Source organism: Pan troglodytes, chromosome 14 (assembly GCF_028858775.2).
Source record: "Pan troglodytes isolate AG18354 chromosome 14, NHGRI_mPanTro3-v2.0_pri, whole genome shotgun sequence".
Lineage (NCBI taxonomy): Eukaryota > Metazoa > Chordata > Mammalia > Primates > Hominidae > Pan > Pan troglodytes.
Genome location: NC_072412.2, coordinates 114,431,372 through 114,453,432, shown reverse-complemented (window position 1 = coordinate 114,453,432; position 22,061 = coordinate 114,431,372). Strand labels below are relative to the sequence as shown.

The window sequence follows — 22,061 nt, the reverse complement described above, 5'->3', positions numbered from 1 at the left end:
ATTTTGAGGATTTAGATAGTGCAGGTGAACGCATTTCTAAGCTTTGAAATGTTAACCAACATAACACATTATTTTGCATTATTATTTTCTAAAATAATCTACATTTACATCGAAAAGTATAAAGTCCTGTGGATATGTTGAGTGGAACTACATGAATTTAGAACAGATCCGTGCAGGGAGTAGAAGACTACTGCTCTGGCAAAACCGGAGTATGCAATTCCAGTCAGTCACATACAGTCAGTCTATATAATAATGACAGTACAAATAATACATCCATCTCCTGTCATCTTCCTAACAACCATACAAGGCCAGTCCTATGTACCCATTTTACACATGAGGCTCAGTAAGGCTATGGGACTTCCATAGAGCTCCAGAGCTGCAGACCTGAACCACAGCAAAGCTGCACGCCTCTTTCCCGCTATCTCTCTACTCCAGGCTATCATAACCTCACCAAACGGAATAAAGACTTGACTTCAATTTCAACCTTAAACCTAATTTAAATAAAAATGTCTGAAGGGAGAAAGGGAGGAGAGAGGGAAAAGAAGAAGTTAGGAAACCAAGAAAAGAATGAAAAAAGCCAGGAGGTCGGGGAAGGATGGGATGGGAAAGGAAACCAGGAGGGAAAGGGAAGAGAAGGAAGTCTTGCACATTATAATCAATTTAAGAAACATTCTGTGTTCTCAGAGATATTATAAAAACAAATGGTAATTTTAGGGGTTCTCGGAAATTAAAAAAATAAAATGTCAAATCAAGCCTTTAGTATTCATTTACACAGTTACCATTTGATAAGACCTACACTTTATAAAAATCTGGAGAGAGAGATGCAAAGTAGTTTTTATTTTAATTTTTAAAAATTTTCCACATGATGTATTTATCTCTAAAATGTTAATTAGAGCTTTATGGCTTTGAAAAGTGTTTTGGAAAGCTTTCCTATGAAATGTGAATATATAATCCATTCAGTTTACCACACTGCTCTTCCCTGGAGAGAACCATCCAGCTAGCACCTCGTGGGCAAGAACATATGAGAACATGATGGATACCATGCGGCATATTACTGGGTGAATATTAGGACATAAATACACAGGAGCATAAAGCCTGTGTAGCCGCCATTTCCTCTCTAATAATGCACAGATAGAGCATGGTTACAATTACTTTTTATGTCTAGGATACAATTATAAAAAGTCTACATCAAAACAGGAAAGTTATCCTGTGAAGATTACACTTGATATTTTTATGTCGTGAATGTCTTATATTTGAAGAATACTTTATGTCTTTTAGAAACATCTTATTAAATTACCACTTAAAAAGCAATCAATCTGCTAATCAGAAATTGTTTTAACTCCACAGAGGGAGAAATCTCAGTACCTTGATGAAATGGTTGACCTAGTTTGCTCTTCTTTAATTAAATAAATGATTATCATTGTACTTACTACTGCTAAACTCAAACACCTAATTAACACAGCTTGAAAGCAAATTAATAGAAATGTACAATAATTTCACATATATACATTGACTAAAAGTCATGCCATATCAATAATTGCATTCAAAAGTTTTTGAATGTTAGTTAATTTGAACAGTAGGAAATCAATTAGCCTGAGATTTCCCACACATTTATATAAATGAATTAAGAAAAAATACTTCAAAACAATGCCAGTAGAAACAAAAATACATTTTAAAGTTATCTTTAATTTCTCTAGGTTATGTAATAAATAACATTAATATTCCCATTCTTAATAACAAATTAAAATATGAGGAAAATAACTCCATAAGTTTAAAAATAGTGTTCAATTGTCAGTCATACTCAATTTCTTTGCTCACATAACTATTCTAATAGAATCCTACAATGTAATATTTTAATCAATAAACAAGTTATTAAAAATAAAAGATTTCCCTCCCCAAAGGATATATGTATATACACACATGTATGTGTGTGTATATATATATACATGTATATATATACAATGATATTATTTTGTAAAAGCTAAAAGTGAGCAGTAATGGGTTTATATATAACAAGAGAAAGCACCCATAAGACTTTATTCAAAGTGGCTTCCCATGAAAACAATTAGGAAACAGAACTCATTCTTGAGTTTCAACTGTTGTAAAATAACTCAGAAATTTGTTTCCTCAACACTCACTGCAAACTAATTTGAGTCTTAAATGTCTGTAATGAAAACAAAAACCAAGCTTTTAAATTACTAAATTTATGGGCATAAGTGTTAAAATGTATGAGGAGTAAGAGGGTGCTAGACACTAGTTAATTAATAGTCATTTTTCCTCTATACAGGATACTAATTACAGGATAGTATTAAATCATAACCGGAAACGGAAAGTTATGCCAGACATTAAAGTACACAAATTATATGGCTCAGAAACACTTGGAATATCAACAGAAGTTAATAGGATCCTTAAGAAAGTTAAGAATATTTTGCCAGGTGTGGTGGCTCACACCTATAATCCAAGCACTTTGGGAGGCTGAGGTGGGAGGATCACCTGATCCCAGGAACTCAAGATCAACCTGGGCAACATAGTGAGACCCTATCTCTTAAAAAAAAAATGGCGGAGCATGGTGGCACACACCCTAGTCCTAGCTCTCTGAAGCTGAGGCAGAAGCATCACTAGAGCCTGTGAGGTTGAGGCTGCAATGAGCCATGATTGTGACACTGCACTACAGCCTGAGTGACACAGCAATCTTCTGTCTCAAAAAATATATACATATTTTCTCTTAAATTTTACCTAACCTTTGATTTGTCTAGTACTGTGGACTAATTGTATTTCTCCAAATTCATATGTGGAAGCCCCCATCCCTAATGCAACTGTATTTGGAGATAGAGCCTATAAGGAAGTGATTTAGGTTAAATGAAATCATAAGGGTGGGATCCTGAGCCTACAAGATTGCTCCAGAGAGTGCCCTCTCCCTGCTCCTCCCTGCCTCTCCCTCCTTCCCATTCTCCCTGCCTCCTGCTGTCCGCCCTGCAAGGACACAGCAGTGGGAAGGCGCCCTGCACCTTCAGTCAACCTGCACCTTGACCTTGGACCCTCAGAATCCAGATGTCTCCATGACTGTGAGAAATGCATTTCTGTTGTCCAAGCCACCCAGACTGTGGTGTTTTGTCATGGCAGCTTGAGCAGATGAATACACCTGCTAAAATTTAAAAGTGTTTCAGATGTTTTGTTTATCTGCTTTAGTTACTTGAAATAACAAAAATTAATAAAATTGAAATTAAATTTTAAGAAGAAGATCTTTAGAAAACCTGGCTAAAATATCTATAAAATATTAAAAATTAGATACACTGAAGAAAGCTATTTTCAAGGATGCAAGTTATTCTGCCACTTATAAAACAGAAATATACAAAATCATTTATTTCTGTGGCCATAACAAAATACATTAATTGCCATAACTCCAAGCTTATTCCCCTCTCCCCCTTCAAATCCAAAATTACCTCCCATGACTTAGGCACCAGACAAGTACACATATGCACACACACACACGCAACATAAACACACAGACACGCACAGATACACATGCAATGCATGACCAGAGTTACTTTTAAGAATAAATGATTCAGTGACTGGTTTGCCCTTCTTGTTCATAAATATTTGGGTCACTGAAATAAGCCAAGAAAACACAGAATACATAAAAATCAAAATAATGACAAATGACTCAACTGGAAATATTCAAGAACTAATGCGCTGACTGAGCTTACATTCCTGGTATATAAGTCAAAACCAAAATTCAAATTATAAAGCACAATAGCAATTGTGTTTGTTGATCAGCAGAATGCACTAATTGTTTATGAAAACTGCACGCAAAATATTAATCTATGCATTAATTGTCTTTGAATGCAAATTAGTGCACGTTTGTTTTTGAAATATCTTGGATTTTAATACATTACTTGATATGAAAAAGTACTGGTAGACACACAGTGAAGGCGGGATTACCTGCTCGGGTTTGGTGGAACCACTCATCGTGGGGTTTTCAGGGATGCTGTCCTGAGACTGCTGCTTACACAGACCTTTTGTTGCATCTTTGAACATAATGTCTTTTTCCAACAAACTGTCTTGCTTGGCAATTGGTAACACCAGGGGACTGCTACAGGAAAAAAAATCAATACTACAATTAGTCTCTTTCTAATGTTTTATCAGTCGAAAATGACCAATACAGGATAGTTGGACTATGAGTGTGGTTTTATTCAGATAAGAAATATTTCTTATAAACTGCAGGAAAAAAATTAGTAAGAAATCTGTGAACTTTTAAAAAATTAATTCCAAACTTTATTCAATTTTAATTTTAAAAGAAAAAAAAATACTTATTTGAACTCCAGAAGAAAATGTTTACACATGTATATCTGACTATAATAGATGAATCAATAAACAACTTAAGAGCCGGGATTGAAATGCATGGCTGAACTAGACAGGATTTAACATGTAAATGCAAAAATGGATTGCAAACAACTGAATAAAGGCATAATTGTATAATTAGTTTAAAAATTACTCATTTAGGATTTAAAATACAAAATCATGGGCAAAATTTCAAGTTTGCAATGGAATAATAATATGAGAATTAAAAATAATAATATCTTTAAGGACTGCAATATTACAAGCAGAGTAACTTTTGTTAATTCTATACAGCTCAAACAAAGCCAAAAAATAAAAGATACTTAACTTTTTATTCTTCTATTGACTTTATTCCCAAAATACAGCCATTATTTTATAATGTTCATTAAAAATAAATAGAAAATAAATGATAAATGTTGCATTGTATCACTAAGATTTAAAAATGTGCCTCCTGAATTGTTACCTTATAAGCAGAAATGCACGTGTATTTAATCACGTGCAATCTATGTAAACATAATTATTTCATGTAGTCTACCATAGTCACTGTGATTCTAATAAGAGCTAAGTGCAATTTTTTTTTTTTGCCTCTTTTTAACTTCTATTTATTTGAGGTCTAGTTTACATACAGTAAAATTCACCCTTTGTTGTTTAGTTCAGCGAGATTGGACTGATATACATAGTTGCATAGGCAAAATAACCAGCAATGTATAGAATACTTTCTCACCTCCAAGAGACCCTTTGTGCTCCTTGGAGTCAATTATTATTAGATGTGTTAGTGGCTTCTCACAGTGTGATTTTTATTTGAATTTCATTTTCTTATTTTAAAATACTTATTAAATAAAAATGGAATATATTTAAGGTGTATAATGTGATTTGATATACATTTTGTAAAGGCAACTACAATTATATTCATTAACATGTCACACTAGATCTCCAAAATTTGCTCATCTTACGACTTCAAGTGTGTGCTCTGTGACTGACACCTTCCCTTGCTCCCACTCTCCAACAACTGGCAGCCACCGTTCTACTCTCTGCTTCTGTGATTTTCAGGTTTTTAAGAGTCCACACATAAGCAAGATCATGTAATATTTGTCTGTCTGTGTCTGGCTTACTTCACTTGGCCTAATGTCTTCCATGTTGATCCACTGCAAATGATAGAATTTCTTTTTATTTTTTGGTAGCTGAATAATATTCTGTAGATATGTACCACAATTTCTTTACCCTTTCATCTGTTCATGGGCCTTAGATTGTTTCCATATTATCACTATCGTGAATAATGCTGAAATGAACATGGGACAGTACATACCTCTTTGAGATCTTGATTTCATTTCTTTTGAATAAAATATCCAGAATTGCAATACTGGATCATGTGGTAGTTCTATTTTTTAATTTTTTGACGAAACTCCGTACCTGTTTCCGTAGCGACTATACCACTTTGCATCCCCACAAACAGTGTTCAAGGGGCCCCTTTTCTACACACCCTCACCAACACTAGTTATCTCTTGTCTTTTTGATAATTGTCATCCTTACAGGTGTGAGGTGGTATTTTGTTGTGCTTTAAATTTAAATTTCTCTGATGTTGAGTACCTTTTCATATACCTGTTGGACAAAATTGTATATCTTCTTTGGAAAAATGTCTATTCAGGTTCTGTGCTCGTATTAAAAACTTAGAGGTTTTTTTTTTTACAGTGAGCTGTGTGAGTTCATTACATACTTTAGATATTTACCCCTTATCATATATATTTGCACATACATATGCACATATATGTATATATACCTAAGTATATGGTTTGCAATTATTTTCTCCCATTCAACATGCTACTTTTTCATTTTGTTGATTTTATTGTTTTCTTTGCTGTGCAGAAGCCTTATAGTCTGATGTAACTGACTTATTTTTTCTTTTGTCATCTGTGCTTTTTTCTTCTGGTGTCATATCCATAAAACTCACTGCCACAAAAGTTGTTGAGGAGCTTCTTGATTTTCTTTTGAGGTTTATGGTTTTTATATTTAAGTCTTTCACCCATTTTGACTTAATTTTTCTACATGGTGTAAGAAAAGGGTCCAATTTCATTCTTTTGTATGTGAATATCCAGTTTTCCTAGTACCAATTATTAAAGTAACTTTCTTTTCCCTATTGCATCTTGGCAGTCCTGTCAAAGATCAGTTGACAATATACGCTTGGGTTTATTTCTGCACTTTCCATTCTGTTCCAATGGTCTATGTGTCTGTTTTATTGCCACTATCATACTATTTTGATTACTATAGCTTTGTAATATAGTTTGAAATCAGGGGATGTGATGCTTTCAACTTTGCTCCTTCTGAAATAAATAGCTTTTGCTATTTAGAGTTTTTGTAGTTCCATACAAAGTTTCTCTTCTTTGGTAAAATGTGGGCTCAAATCTTTTGACTATTTATATTGGTTTCTTTGTTTTCAGATTATTGACTTTATATATTCTGTATCCAACTCATTTATCAGATAAGCTCTTGGCAAATATTCGCTCCCACTCAGCATCTTTGTAGTTTTATTTGCATAATTGTGTTTCAAAGAAAAAAATTCTCTTACAGTTTGTGCTTCTGTGACTTATCTAAGTTCCTTTCATAACCCAATGTTACCAAAAGTTTCTCCTGGGTTTTACTCTAGGATTTGTACAATTTTAAGCTTTACACTTTGATCTACGATCCATTGTGAGTTGCTTTTTGTATACAGTGCTGTATATGAGTTGAAGTACATTATTTTCTCATATGGATGTCCAAATGTTCAGCATTCTTTTTTAAAAAATGACTTTCACTTTCATTTAGCGGGACATATTTGTGAAAAATCAATTGACCATATCTGTGTGGGTTTACTTTGGGACTCTCCAGTGTGTTTCATTGATATAATCATTCATTATCATTCATTGATGTAATCATTCATTCTTAAATCAACACTACACTGTCTTGATTCATGTATCTCCTCATTTAGCCTTGAAACCAGTCATGTGAGTCATCCAACTTTGTTTCCACTTTGAAAATTATCTGGCAATTAGAGATCTTTAGCATTTTCATATACATTTTGAATTTGTTTGTGAATTTTTACAAAAATATCTGTTGTGATGTTGTGATTTTGATTAGCATTGCATTCAATTGATAAATCAGTTTGGTGAGAATTGAAATACTGACAATCTCAACTTGTGTCATGCATGAAAACAAGTACCTTTATTTTGATCTTTGTCAATTTCCTTCATCAATATGTTTTAGCTTTCAGAATGAAAATCTTCCAAATAATTTTTAGATTTATTCTGTTTTATGGTTTTAAGAATGTATTTTAAAATGCCGAGGCTGACTGTAGAAGGATTGCTTAAGTCTAGGAGATTGAGACCAGCCTGGGCAACATAGTGAGCCCCTTCTCTACAAAAAGTAAAAAGTTAGCCAGCTGTGGTGGTGCATGCCTGTAGTCCCAGCTACTCAGGAGGCTGAGGTGGGAGGATCACTTGGGCCCATGAGGTCGAGGCTGCAGTGAACTGTGATTGCATCAGTACGCTCCAGCCTGAGTGACAGAGTGATACCTGGTCTCAAAAAATAATGAAACAAATGAATAAATAAGAATAAAATTCCAATTTCCATTTATTGAATTTTAGTATATAAATACACAAATGATTTTGTATATTAACCTTGACATAGCAAGAAGAGAGTAAGCTGAAGGGTTGCTTTCAGTAACCACCACAGTCTCACCACTTTGCAGCCCATCTCTATGCCCTGCCTTCCAACTGAACCATAGAATCTAGGAAAGCATGAATAAAAAAAGACTACCAAATAGGTCAGGCCTGATGGAAAGTCGGGAATATTAAGAAATAAATTTACAGAAATGCAAGGTGAGTTTTCCTTAGTTTGAACTCTGGATAATGATGTTTTATAGTGTTTTAGCCAATGAAAATACTTGCAAGTAGGTGAGGGGACAGAGGATCATATATTAATATGAGATAGCATGGTACAGTACAGATGTATGGGCATGCATTTTCAAGTCAGTAAAACTACCATGTTTGATGTCTGGTTCTACCACTTTGGGTGAGTTATGTAGCCATTCTGCAAAACCAAATTGCAAAAGGACTATAGTGAAGGATTAATAACATAACGCACATAAAGAGATTAGCATCATGACTATGGCCATAAGCAGGGAATAAATCAGCTGCTGTTTTTATGTGTCTAGAACTGTCATGCTTCTGAGATTTCACCCTACTTACAATCTAATAAGTTAGCTTGTTACTATTCCATGGTTAGTTGCAGAAGACAAGAGTTCCCTGGAGGAGAGATAAAAGACTATTACTCGTGGAAGACACAGAGCTTTATGTTTATAACAGTTCTCCTTTATCTTCTGTTCCATGTAGTGAGGAGGAGGAAGTAGGAAGAACACAAAACAGTTGGATCTTAATGGATGCCAACACTAGAGAAAGTGCTGTTACAGGAAAGAAAGCCAGCTAGATATCAAGTATCTTTTGAGCAAGCAACAAACATTGTATCAAGGAGCAAATAAGTCAGTCCCCTCCTTTTGGGAGTGAATGATATGATTCTTTAAATTTACTCAGTTGTCTATGTAGCTATCTACATATGACTTGCAGTCTGACAAACTGAGCAAGAATGTGAAGGATGCTCACGGACCAAGGTAGACTGTTCTTCTCAATAGTATAGTTATTAATTGAAAAAAAATTACTATGAAAAGAAAAGGCTTATAATGCTCATAAAAATTTCATAGCCAGATCTGCTTGATACTGCTGTGATTTGAATATTTGTCCCCAGTGTGGCAGTATTGAGAGGTGGAACTTTTAGGAGGCGATTAGGTAACGAGGCCTTTGCCCCCATGAATAAGTTAATCCATTCATGGATTAATAGATTATTGGGTTAATGGATTAATGGGAGTGGGACTGATGGCTTTATAAGAAGAGGAAGAGGGGCCTGAGCTAGCACTCTCAGCCCCTCATCATAAGATATGCTGTGCCACCTCGGGACTCTGCAGAGAGTCCCCTCAGCAAGGAGGCATTCATGAGATGTCATCCCTCAACCTTGGACTTCTCAGCCTCCAGAACCATAAGAAATACCTTTCATTTCTTATAAATTATCCAGTTTTAGGTATCCTGTTATAGGTAACAAAACATGAACTCAGACAAATACCATCAAATGATAAAATATTACTTCCAAAGAGAGCTTCTTCCTTCCACAAGCACCACTGGGACAATGCCTGTCTGCTCTAACTTCATTCACCATTCATAGAGTTCCCAAGAATATGTTCTACGCTTCTTTGAAATAAAACCCCTTCACATATTTTAAAATAGTTGTTATGGTGCGTGTGTGTGTGTGTGTGTGTGCATTTGTGTGTGTGTGTGTGTATATATATAGTATATATATATAGTGTGCATGTATATGTATAGTGTGTGTGTGTGTATATATATATATATATTTTTTTTTTTTTTTTGAGACAGTCTCACTCTGTCACCCAGGCTGGAGTGCAGTGGTGTGATCTTGGCTCACTGCAACCTCTGCCTCCCAGGTTCAAGTGATTCTCCTGCCTCAGCCTCCTGAATAGCTGGGACTACAGGCATGAACCACCATGCCAAGCTTTTTTTTTTTTAATTTTTACTAGAGACAGGGTTTCATTATGAAATTCTGAGGCCAGGCTGGTCTCAAACTCCTGTCCTCAAGTGATCGACCTTCCTTGGCCTCCCAAAGTGCTGGGATTACAGGCGTAAGCCACCGTTCGTGGCCTTTCCTTATTTTTTCTATAATTTGAGTGAACTATCTGCAAAATGTTATATTAATTATATGACATTTAACATGTGATAGTCTTCTGTTCTAAACACGCTGCATGTATTAAATTTTTTTTCATTTTCACAACATTATAAAGTGTTCATTATTTTATAATGTCTGTTTGTTTTATGAATGAGTAAACTGAGGGCACAGAGGAGAAGAACTTGCTCTGGACACACAGCAGGTGCTACTGGAGCTGAGGTTTGAATCTCTCAGCTCTAAGCTCTAGAACCTGTGTGCTTACCCATGTGCCACACTGTCTACATCTACTCTCATATAAAAATATTTTCTGTATTTTTCTTCATCTATCAATCATATTTTTTCTTCTTCATCAGAGAGTATTATAAACTAAAGAGAGGGTTTGCATATACCAAATTTTTTGAGTCTAGGGTGATTAATAAAAGAGTAGATTGGTCAAGGTACAAACAAAGAAGATAGTTTATGAAATACAAAAAAATCACCAAGTAGAAAGATTTCTTTAGAATAAATACTTTTCTTTAGAAGCAGTACTGAGTTTAGTAAAATAGTTGAAATATTCCTTTCATATCTCAAATCTAATTGCAGTATCACTGGCAGACTCCATGAGAGCTATAGTTGGAAAAAAGATTGGCTTAAGACTATGGAGACATCATTTTAAATCAGATTTAAATCAGATTTTACCTCGAGTTGGTTCAAGTTGGCTACCACCTGAACCTTTAAGCCCTTTGAAATCTCTGGGTCACAGTTTCACCTTTGCAAAATGCAAGAGTTAAACTAGGTAATATCTAAGTATATATCAAGCCCTACAGTTTTGTATTCTTAATAAATAATCTCTCATAGAACTTTTCACCTGCATCTCAAAAATAAGTCACTAACTCACTCAATTATATCATAGCTTATATAAGATATACCACTAACAATAATCGCAAATAAATAGTCACAAAGACTCTCTGTATTAGTCCATTTGCATGCTGCTATAAGGACACACTTGAGACTGAGTATTTATAAAGGAAAGAGGTTTAATTCACTCACAGTTCCACATGGCTGGGGAGGCCTCAGGAAACTTACAATCATGGCAGAAGGTACCTCTTCACAGGGTGGCAGGAGGAAGAACGAGTGCCAACCGGGGAAAAGCCAGATGCTTATAAAACCAGCAGATCTCATGAGCACTCCACTCACTATCATGAGAACAGCATGGGGGAAACCACCCTGATCATTCAATTACCTCCCACTGGATCCCTCCCACCACACGTGGGGATTATGGGAACTACAATTCAAGATGATGTTTGGGTGGTGACACAGGTAAACCATATCATTTCACCCTGGCCCCTCCCAAATCTCATGTCCTCACATTTCAAACATCATGCCTTTTCAACAGTCCCCCAAAGTCTTAACTCATTCCAGCATTAACGCAAAAGTCCAAGTCCAAAGTCTCATCTGAGTCAAGGTAAGTCCCCACCATCTATGAGCCTGTAAAATTGAAAGCAAGTTAGTTACTTCCTAGATACACTAGGGGTACAGGCATTGGGTAAATAACCCCATTCCAAATGGGAGAAATTTGCCAAAAGAAAGGGGTACAGGCCCCATGCGAGTCCAAAATACAACAGGGCAGTCATTAAACCTTAACGTTCCATAATGATTCTCTTTTGACTCCACGTCTCACATCCAGGTTACACTGATGCAAGAGGTGGGCTCCCATGGCCTTGGGTAGCTCTGTCCCTGTGGTTTTGCTGGGTATGGCCCTGCACCCAGCTGCTTTCATGGGCTGGCATTGAGGGTCTGCAGCTTTTCCAGGTGCATGGTACAAGCTTTCAGCGGTTCTACCATTCTGGGGTCTGGAGGAACATGGCCCACTTCTCATAGCTCCATTAAGCAGTGCCCAAGTGGGGACTCTGTGTGGAGGCTCCAACCCCACATTTCCCTTCCACACTGCCCTAGCAGGGCTTCTCCAATGAGGGCTCTGCTCCTGCAGCAAACTTCTGCCTGGAAATTCAGATGTTTCCATACATCCTCTGAAGTCTAGGCTAAGTTTCCCAAATCTCAATTCTTGACTTCTGAGCACCCACAGGCCCAACACCACATGTATTCCACCAAGGCTTGGGGCTTGCACCCTCCGAAGCAAGGCCCAAGCTATACTTTGGCCCCTTTGAGCTGCAGCTGAGGCTGAAGTTGCTGGGGTGCAGGACACCAAGTCCCTCAGCAGCACACAGCAGTGAGGTCCTAGGCTCAGCTCACAAAACACAAAACCATTTTTGCCTCCCAGACTTCCTGGCCTGTGATGAGAGGGGCTGCTGTGAAGGTCTCTGACATGCCCTGGAGACATTTTCCCCATTGTCTTGGTGACTAGCACTTGGCACCTCGTTACTTATGCAAATTTCTGCAGGACGCTTGAATTTTTCCCCAAGAAATAGATTTTTCTTTTCTACTGCATCATCAGGCTGCAAAATTTCCAAACTTTTATGCTCTGTTTCCTTTTGAACACTTTGCTGCTTAGAAATTTATTCTGCCAGATACCCTAAATCATCTCTCTCAAGTTCAAAGTTTCACAGTTCTCTAGGGCAGTGGCAAAATGCTGCCAGTTTCTTTGCTAAAGCATAGCAAGTGTCACCTTTGTTCCAGTTCCCAACAAGTTCCTCATCTCCATCTGAGACCACCTCAGCCTGGACTTCATTGTCCATATCACTATCTGCATTTTGGTCAAAGCTATTCAACAAGTCTCTCAGAAGTTCCAAACTTTCCCTCATCTTCCTGTCTTCTTCTCAGCCCTTCAAACTGTTCCAGCCTCTGCCTGTTACCTGGTTACAAAGTTGCTTACACACTGTTGGGAATCTTTACAGCAGCACCCCACTCCCAGTACATATTTACTGTATTAGTCTGTTCTCATGCTGCTACAAGGACGTACCTGAGACTGGGTAATTTATAAAGGAAAGAGGTTTAATTGATTTGCAGTTCCACATGGCTGAAGAGGCCTCAGGAAAATTACAATAATTGCAGAAGGAATCTCTTCACAAGGTGACAGGAGAGAGAATGAGTGCCAGCAGGGGGAAATGCCAGATGCTTATAAAACCATCAGATCTTGTGAGAACTCGTTCACTATCAAGGGAACAGCATGGGGGAAACTGCCCTCATGATTCAATTACCTCCCACCAGGTCCCTCCCAGGGAATGCGGGGATTATGGGAACTATAATTCAAGATGAGATTTGGGTGGGGACACATCTAAACCATATCACTCTCTTATTCATATAAGAAAAAAAAATTCTAAGTAATATACTTGTTTTGAAAGGCAGTATATTAATTAGTTATGCAGTTATTTTCTACAAGAAAAGTGCAAATTGTACAGCTAGGCTGATGGCATACAATATTTTAAATTTCCATAGAACAATTGTTTAGGTTTCTCTCTTTCTTTAACAATAAAACATTTTTATCTATAATCATTGTGATTAATAATAGCATTCAGAAAATTTAACTTCAATATATTTAAATTTTCATTTACTATGCATTCGTAGAATTTAAGGACACACATAGTAAAATGCTATTTGTTAAAAAAAGAAATAATTTTAATCACTGGTATTTTCTTAATACACATTAAATGTTCATTGGAAAAATATTTATCAGATTATGTTTTAAAATAGGATGTGAATATATATATAGAGAGAGAGAGAGAGAGACAGAGAGAGTACAAGACTGAATAAAACAGGAAACATATAAAGGGCAAAAGGAAAAATTCCAAGTTAATAGCAGTTTCATCACAAAGGTGGGGTAGTGACCCAGAAGGCCTTAACCTTGTTCTCTCAGCTCAACTTTGGACTATCTCTAGTCCTCTGAACTCCCTTTTCTTGGAGCAATGTCTTTAGAAAACTGAACTGCAATTTTTTTCTCTGCCTCTTTGAGATGTATATCTTCTCCCAGCCTCTGGCCAGTTTTACAACCCAGGAATGTCTTTATGACCTGGGAGTCATCCCTTTGAAATCTAAACAGGGAAGAACATAGCCCACATATTTCCCAGTTTTTGTGGAGCACAGGAGCCTATAAAGGACAATTAGCAAATGCCCATGGCTTAATCACCTTGACGAAACTCCCTCCTAAAGTGCTACGTACTTTCCCCCTAGCTCACCCCAGCACTTAGAAACTCTCCTACTTTTTGTTCAGTAGAATTGAGCTCAATCATTCTCCCTTGGTGCAATAGTTTTTAGTAAAGTCTTTCTTTCCTGTATAACTTATCTGGTGCAGTTTTTCTTTGAAGCAAATGAGTCATTTTTTTCATGTTTCTGTATGTTTTTCTGCACTTTCCAAATTTTATTCAACAAGAAATTCTTATTCTGATTATGAAAAATAAATTATTAGTAATAGAACTTTATTTGATGAGAAAAAATGGAAATGAGAGAGTATATTTTCTATTGGTAAGACAGATCCCATAAACATTTTAAAAAAGAAAATCAGTACCATCCAAGGGTAGCTTAGATTAATACAGTAGAGACAGATTTAACTCTGACTGTGAAAAAAAATAGATGAGAATATACCAGCAGACAACCAATTTCTGAACTCTACTGGATTTATGCCAGACTTACTTATTTTGACAAACATCAAAGTAACTTCATGCAGAGAAAATGTGCCTGTAGGAAATAGGATTTTATTTCTGAAAATGGAAACAGGAATGTAATAAAATGAAACTAACAAAGGCAACAATGATCGCCCATTATAACTAAAGCAATCTTAGAAAACCATAGAGATGAAATAAAATGGAATCTATTGAGATACATGAGGACAACAACAGCAACAAAAACTAACAGAAACAGATGTAAAGATATGGCATGTGTGACTTGGTTATTTTGGTGCTTAAAATAATTGACTGAATAGACAGTTCTCAACGTTACTCCTACAAACATAGCTACATCAATTTTTCACTGCAGAAAATTCAATTACATTTTTGTTTTCTTTCTGCTTCTATAAAATAAGATAAAGATCCAAAGATTAATATTAAATGAAAGAGCTCTTGGAGAGATTTGAATTAATTGCTGTATGTTTGGTCCTTCCAAAAATTAATTTTTGTAAGTTTTTTTTTTTTTTACAATTTAAAGACCATTATGGTAAAATATTACCTGTGTCTAAAAAGCAAATAAAACTTTCAATGTGTCATTGGCTGAACTGGAGTTTGTATTGTTTTTGAGACATATTAATCTAACAGCTCTCAACAGATATATGCAAAAAAAATTTTAATAGCTTGTTTAAGGGAAAATCTGGAAATTAAGTATAATTTAGTAGTTTTATGTATATATGAAGGAAGATTCTGAAAGTTCCAAGTGTTAGCTTTGCTAGGAATGCTCCCTGAATGTATCATTCTGTCCCTGTATTCTATGACATTTCTCTTTGTGCACTACTGGACTTCAGAATACCTAAGTGAAAATAATTAAGGAACTTATTGACAGGTTTATCAATATTTTGTAAACACATTCTGTAGAATTTAACAATGTAGTTGTAATATTTGATTAAAAAGGCTTGATGTTTTATAGATTACTAAATAAAAAAATTACACATATATATCAAATGACTTATTTGATATAAAAGTCATTTGTAATCTAAAAGACTATATACAAATATGATTTATTATTGCTTAAATACTATGCATTAATATTCTTTAATATATTAATGTGAAGTGAAACTATACAAGAAATTTTATGCCACAGTTTTCTGATTCTGCGAAAGTAGAACTTAAGGTGCCAACTGGGACATTTTAATACTGAAAGAGGATTTTATTTATCATCATGCTGGGGAAACAAGCAGAAACCAGACTGGACCAAATGGGCACCTATGGCCACTCTAGTTATGAGAAATTTCTTCTGCTTGTGAAAAAGAGGTATTCAGGACATACAAATCCACATGGGGCTGGGCACGGTGGCTCACGCCTGTAATCCTAGCACTTTGGGAGGCTGAGGTGGGTGGATCACCTGACGTCAGGAGTTCAAGACCAGCCTGGCCATCATGGTGAAACCCTGTCTCTACTAAAAATACAAAAATTAGCTGGGCACGGTGGTGCACGCCTATAATCCCAGCTACTCAGGAGGCTGAGGCAGGAGAATCTCTTGAGCCCAGGAGGCAGAGGTTGTAGTAAGCCAAGATTGTGCCATTGCCCTCCAGGCTGGGCGATAGAGCCAGACTCTGTCTCAAAAAAAAAAAAAAAAAAAAAAAAAAATCCATACGGAACATTGAAATACACTGGAAAGTCAAAGTAGTATCATTTCCACAACTTCTAAATCTTTGGAGTCCTAAAACTTTGGCACAAGAAGCAAGATACCCCAAGAGCATGATACCCCAAAGTTACGGCAGCTGTAGCACCAGCCAATATTCCTTTAGGCTGCCCACCTCAGAAACTAAGAATAGTATCTTAAGGAAATGGACATTGATTTTTCTCACATAACAAGAAAAGCAGAAATAGGCAGCCCAGGGATGGTAACCTTCTCCAGATCTTCTGGGCCTTTGATTTGTTCTAGCTTCCTGCTCTGTTATTCTTAGAAAATAACTTTCAGCTGGGCATGGTGGCTCACGCCTGTAATCTCAGCACTTTGGAATGCCAAAGCAGGTGGATGACCTGAGGTCAGGAGTTCGAGACCAGACTGGCCAAAGTGGTAAAACCCTGTCTCTAGTAAAAATACAAAAATTAGCTGGGTGTGGTGGTGGGCGCCTGTAATCCCAGCTACTTGGGACGGTGAGGCCAGAGAATCGCTTGAACCCAGGAAGCAGAGGTTGCAGTGAGCTGAGATTGTGCCATGGCACTCCAGCCTGGGCAACAAGAGCGAAACTCTGTCTGGAAAAAAGAAAGTAACTTTCATTTTTTGGTTGCAAGATTACTTGGCATTACCAGATCACACACTTCTGTACCAAGAAGGAAGGCAATAGAAGGAAAGAAACAATGATGCTTACCAGAGAAATCTGTCCTTTTTAATTCCTGGAAGCCCTATCCTGTTAAAGGCTTGCTAGATTTAGCAAATAAAAAATCTTTGACAATTACAAATAATAAATGATTTTTTAAATTGCAACTTCAAATTTAGCTGCATTTCTTGCATTTTACCTGGCAACTGTATGCCCGGTAGATTTCTGCATGTGTTTTAGTGGCCAGGACAGTGGCTGGTATGTTGTGTGGCCCCTACATTTATCTATTGAAACCCAGTCCTCAAAGTGATAGCATTAAGAAGTAGGGGTTTTACGAGGTGACTAAGTCATGAGGGTGGAACTCTCAGGAGGATTAAAGCCTCTGTAAAACTGCCCCGAGATCACTGTGTCCCTCTTCCACCACGTGAGGACCCTGTGAAGGCACCGTTCATGAGAAATGGGTCCAGCTGAATTTGAATTTGTAATAAAAATATTATTACTAACAGAAACAGATGTAAAGATATGGCATATGTGATTTGGTTATTTTGGCACTTAAAATAATGGACTGAATAGACAGTTCTCAATGTTAACCCTAGAAACATAGCTACATAAATTGTTCACTGTAGAAAATACAATGAACCTTTTTTCCTGCTTTTATAAAATAAGATAAAGATCCAAAGATTAATATTAATATCTGACTTTTTTATTATTATTATACTTTAAGTTTTAGGGTACATGTGCACAATGTGCCGGTTAGTTACATATGTATACATGTGCCATGCTGGTGCGCTGCACCCACTAACTTGTCATCTAGCATTAGGTATACCTCCCAATGCTATCCCTCCCCCCTCCCCCCACCCCACAACAGTCCCCAGAGTGTGATATTCCCCTTCCTGTGTCCATGTGATTTCATTGTTCAATTCCCACCTATGAGTGAGAATATGCGGTGTTTGGTTTTCTGTTCTTGCGATAGTTTACTGAGAATGATGATTTCCAATTTCACCCATGTCCCTACAAAGGACATGAACTCATCATTTTTTATGGCTGCATAGTATTCCATGGTGTATATGTGCCACATTTTCTTAATCCAGTCTATCATTGTTGGACATTTGGGTTGGTTCCAGGTCTTTGCTATTGTGAATAGTGCCACAATAAACATATGTGTGCATGTGTCTTTATAGCAGCATGATTTATAGTCCTTTGGGTATATACCCAGTAATGGGATGGCTGGGTCAAATGGTATTTCTAGTTCTAGATCCCTGAGGAATCGCCACACTGACTTCCACAATGGTTGAACTAGTTTACAGTCCCACCAACAGTGTAAAAGTGTTCCTATTTCTCCACATCCTCTCCAGCATCTGTCGTTTCCTGACTTTTTAATGATCGCCATTCTAACTGGTGTGAGATGGTATCTCATTGTGGTTTTGATTTGCATTTCTCTGATGGCCAGTGATGGTGAGCATTTTTTCATGTGTTTTTTGGCTGTATAAATGTCTTCTTTTGAGAAGTGTCTGTTCATGTCCTTTGCCCACTTTTTGATGGGGTTGTTTGATTTTTTCTTGTAAATTTGTTTGAGTTCATTGTAGATTCTGGATATTAGCCCTTTGTCAGATGACTAGGTTGTGATTTTTCAGAGCTTTCCCAAATCTATTGTGAGTCTTATCCTTTTATTAAGGTCAATAGGGGCACATTGCCTTATATATTATTTCATTCAAAAATCCCCATGGGGTATTTCTCCTCCCCAAGAGCCACTTGGCTGAGGCCACCGTGGGATCAACTCCAAGCAGTCCCTTTCCCTGTGGCCCTCAGCCCTGCTTAGGTCCCCTCCTCATAGTCTTTTCTCATCCCTAGGAAATGGCATTTCTTCTCTATCCCAGGTCACAGATGACTCAGAAACTCTGGAGACTCAGCCCCCACACAACCTCATCAGAGTATTCACCCAACCAAAGCTGGTCTTTCCTGATATTAGATTTTCTTTCCAGCTGCTTAGAAAATAAGATTTTCTCCATATGGTTATAATCAGTTTAAAAGCACCCAGCGGAAGGCCTACCACTATTTTTGTCTCAGCCTACAGCTACAAAGCCATTCTTTAGATGCTTTTGCTGCCAGTTCAAAGATAAGTGAAGAACATCTTTTTCTGGTCATTTCTTAAGCAATTATTTAGTACTTACAATGAGGCAGATATTGCTCTAAATGCTCTATAAATATTAACTCAGTTATGAAGAATAACCCTATGATACAGTTATTATTACTATCATCATCAAACTCTGATATCCTGCAGTACAATTATGCGAACTGCCAAGGGTTAGCCCAGAGCCTACAGGTTAAGGGCACAGTCCTCATCAAGACTGCCCCCATTTTAGATTCCAGCCAAAAGTCTGGGGGTCACCAGGCCACTTGAACTTTTGAGCAACGAGCTACACATTCTGAGATTCTCACAAGCCCCCGAGGTTTGACAAACTACTAGAATGGCTTACAAAACTCACCAAAGTACTAATACAGCTTTATCATAAAGGAAACAAATTAAGACAAGACCGGCAAACAAATACATATGAAAAAGTCTGAGAGGGTCCCAAATGCAGAGCTTCTGAGCCCCCTCCCCAAGGATGCAGGGTACATCAAACTCCAGCCCACTGATGTGCTCACCAATTCAGAGTCTCCACAGAGCTTCAATGTCCACAGTTTTTACTGGTGTCTCGTCACGTAGGCATCAATGATGCCATCATTGGCCACATGTTTGAACTCCATCTCGAGCCTGTCCTGCTCCTCCTGGAAGTTGGGCTGGTTTTAATCACATGGTTGGTCTTTAATCACATTGTTGGTTTTTCTGGCATGACTAGGCCCCTACCCTGAGTCATCTCACCTGGTAGGATAAACTCAGATGCGATCCAAAGGGCTCATGAGTAACAAAGGCACTGTTATTCCATGGGAAATTCCAAGGATTTGGTTCCCCCCCAGAAATCAAGGACAAAAATCAGCCAGATTCTTTACAAAACAACACCCACATTTTGTACTTCGGTAAAAATGTCACAAAGAGGTTGATTGAATTGCTCAAGGTCATAGAGCCAGTAAATGGCAGAGCCAGGATCTGAAACTGGATAGTGGCTCTGGAGTCTCTGCCCATAAGCACCACACCACCAGGCCTCACCGGCAACACTCAGAGAGGGAGTTCAGGCACTATCAATTTCCTTTTTAAAGCAAAATGATAAGCTTTGGAATTACAAATAAAAATGACCTCCTCGCTGAAACAATAACAGATTTAGCACACGCGTGGCATGAGTCATGTTCTTGAAGCTCCAAGCCTCAGCTAGGTGTGTATCAAATGGTTAAGTAACAGGACATGCGTCCAGGTGTTGTTCTGAGAGTTAAATGAAATTATCCAAACTAGTTTGCTCAAGATTCAACACCTGGTAACTGTAGTAAAAAATATCAGTTGTCAAAACTGTTGTTATTATTACAAATAATAAGTAAAAAAAAACCCTTTCATCAGTGAACTACTCCACTTAGGCAACATGTAGAATTTCTGCGGGCTTTATCTCACGGGCTCCATGAACTAGAATATTAGAGATGCAAGTTGGCACATATCCAAACTGCTCAGTGATGAAAAACCCTGGGTGAGCACGTCCATGCTCAGATGCTAAAGGGCATATTCAGCAGCAGCTGTTTCATTAGTGGCAATAGCAGCAAGTGAGGCACTTAAATACATCTAAAGACAGAAAGGCAACACAGAGAGGAGGCGCCCAGTCAGAAGGAACTGAGGAGCAGAGTGAAGAGCAGTGAAGTATGGAAGGAAGACAAAGCAGGCTTACAGGGATCTGTCCTTACAGATACAGAATGTTACAGGTGGAAGGGCCTTTGAAATTAAAGCTGCACATTTTTAGACATGAGCTTGAAAGTCAGGCAACATGGGGAAAACTTAGGAATGCTGATTGGATAGGAGACACCTTAGAAAACGTGAAATATGGGATAATCAAATAGCATAGGCATTTCCAATTCATCAAATATTTAAAGACAGGCAGTGTTTACTGACAGCAGGCCATAGTGGAAGTGATGTCCTTAACCTTACTAAATCATGATTTACTGCACAAAATGCTCACTGAAACAATAAATATGAGTTTACTGTAAAGCAGAAGTTTGACTTGTATCCTGAGATAACAGAAAAATGAACTATTCCATTCTTTCTTGCAATTGTAGCAAAATATATTCTGGGGGAAAAAAAAACAAATCACCTTTAGAATGCAAAGGAATAGGAAGTTGGGGTTAAAACTGACAAAGAAAAATGAGCAGCCATGATTCAGATGACGGAATATGTGGTGAAGTCATGGACAGTTGTTCCCCCTTTTTTATTGTTCTTATATATAAAACTCCTATGAATATTTATGTACAGGTTTTTGTGTAGACATATATTTTCATTATCTGGGAGATAAACAATGCCCCTAGGAGAAGAATTTATGGGTCATGTGGTAAACCTACGTTCAACTGTTCGAGAACTGCCAGATTGTTTTTCATCACTGTCAAATGGTAATTTGACATTCCCACTACCACCATACGAGAGTGGCAGTTCCTCCACATCCTTGCCAACACTGATTTGCCTTTATTTTTTTGTTCTTTATTAATGGCCATTCTAGGAAGTATAAAGTGGTATCTCACGGTGGTTTCCATTTGGCTTTTCCTGATAAATAATATAGAGTATTTTTGTGTGTGCTTATGGGCTATGATTGTATCTTCTTTGAAGAAACATATATTCAAATGCATTGCCCATTTTTAAGGGAGTTATTTGTCTTTTTATTGTTGAGTTGTAAGCATCCCTTTACATTTTGTTAGATATAGCACTGAAGAAATTTTCTCCCATTGTGTGTCTTTTTTTCACTTTCTTATTACTGTCTTTGAAACCACTAAAATCTTTAGTTTATCTGTTTTTGCTTTTATTGCTTATCTTTCGGTGTCATATCTAAGAAACCATTGCCTCATCCAAAGTCAGAAAGATTTACATTTTTTAAAGAGAGTTTTATAGTTTTAGCTCTTACATTAGGTCAATGATTCATTTTGAGTTAATTTTTATGTATGATATAAAGTTCAGGTCCAACTCATTATTTTG

General features: G+C 37.1%; 1 protein-coding gene across 4 annotated transcripts in view; it reads right to left on the bottom strand.

Moving 5' to 3' along the window:
* Positions 1–22,061, bottom strand: part of MYO16 (myosin XVI) — a 711,002-nt gene that overhangs the window by 358,756 nt on the left and 330,185 nt on the right. For all 4 annotated transcript variants that reach the window (XR_008538898.2, XM_054665553.2, XM_054665554.2 and 1 more), the window contains exon 10: positions 3,943–4,093. Coding sequence is in view for 3 of the 4 variants with exons in the window: in XM_054665553.2 (XP_054521528.2) it covers positions 3,943–4,093 (151 nt within the window). In the remaining variant the exon portion in view is untranslated. The remainder of the gene's footprint in view (positions 1–3,942; positions 4,094–22,061) is intronic.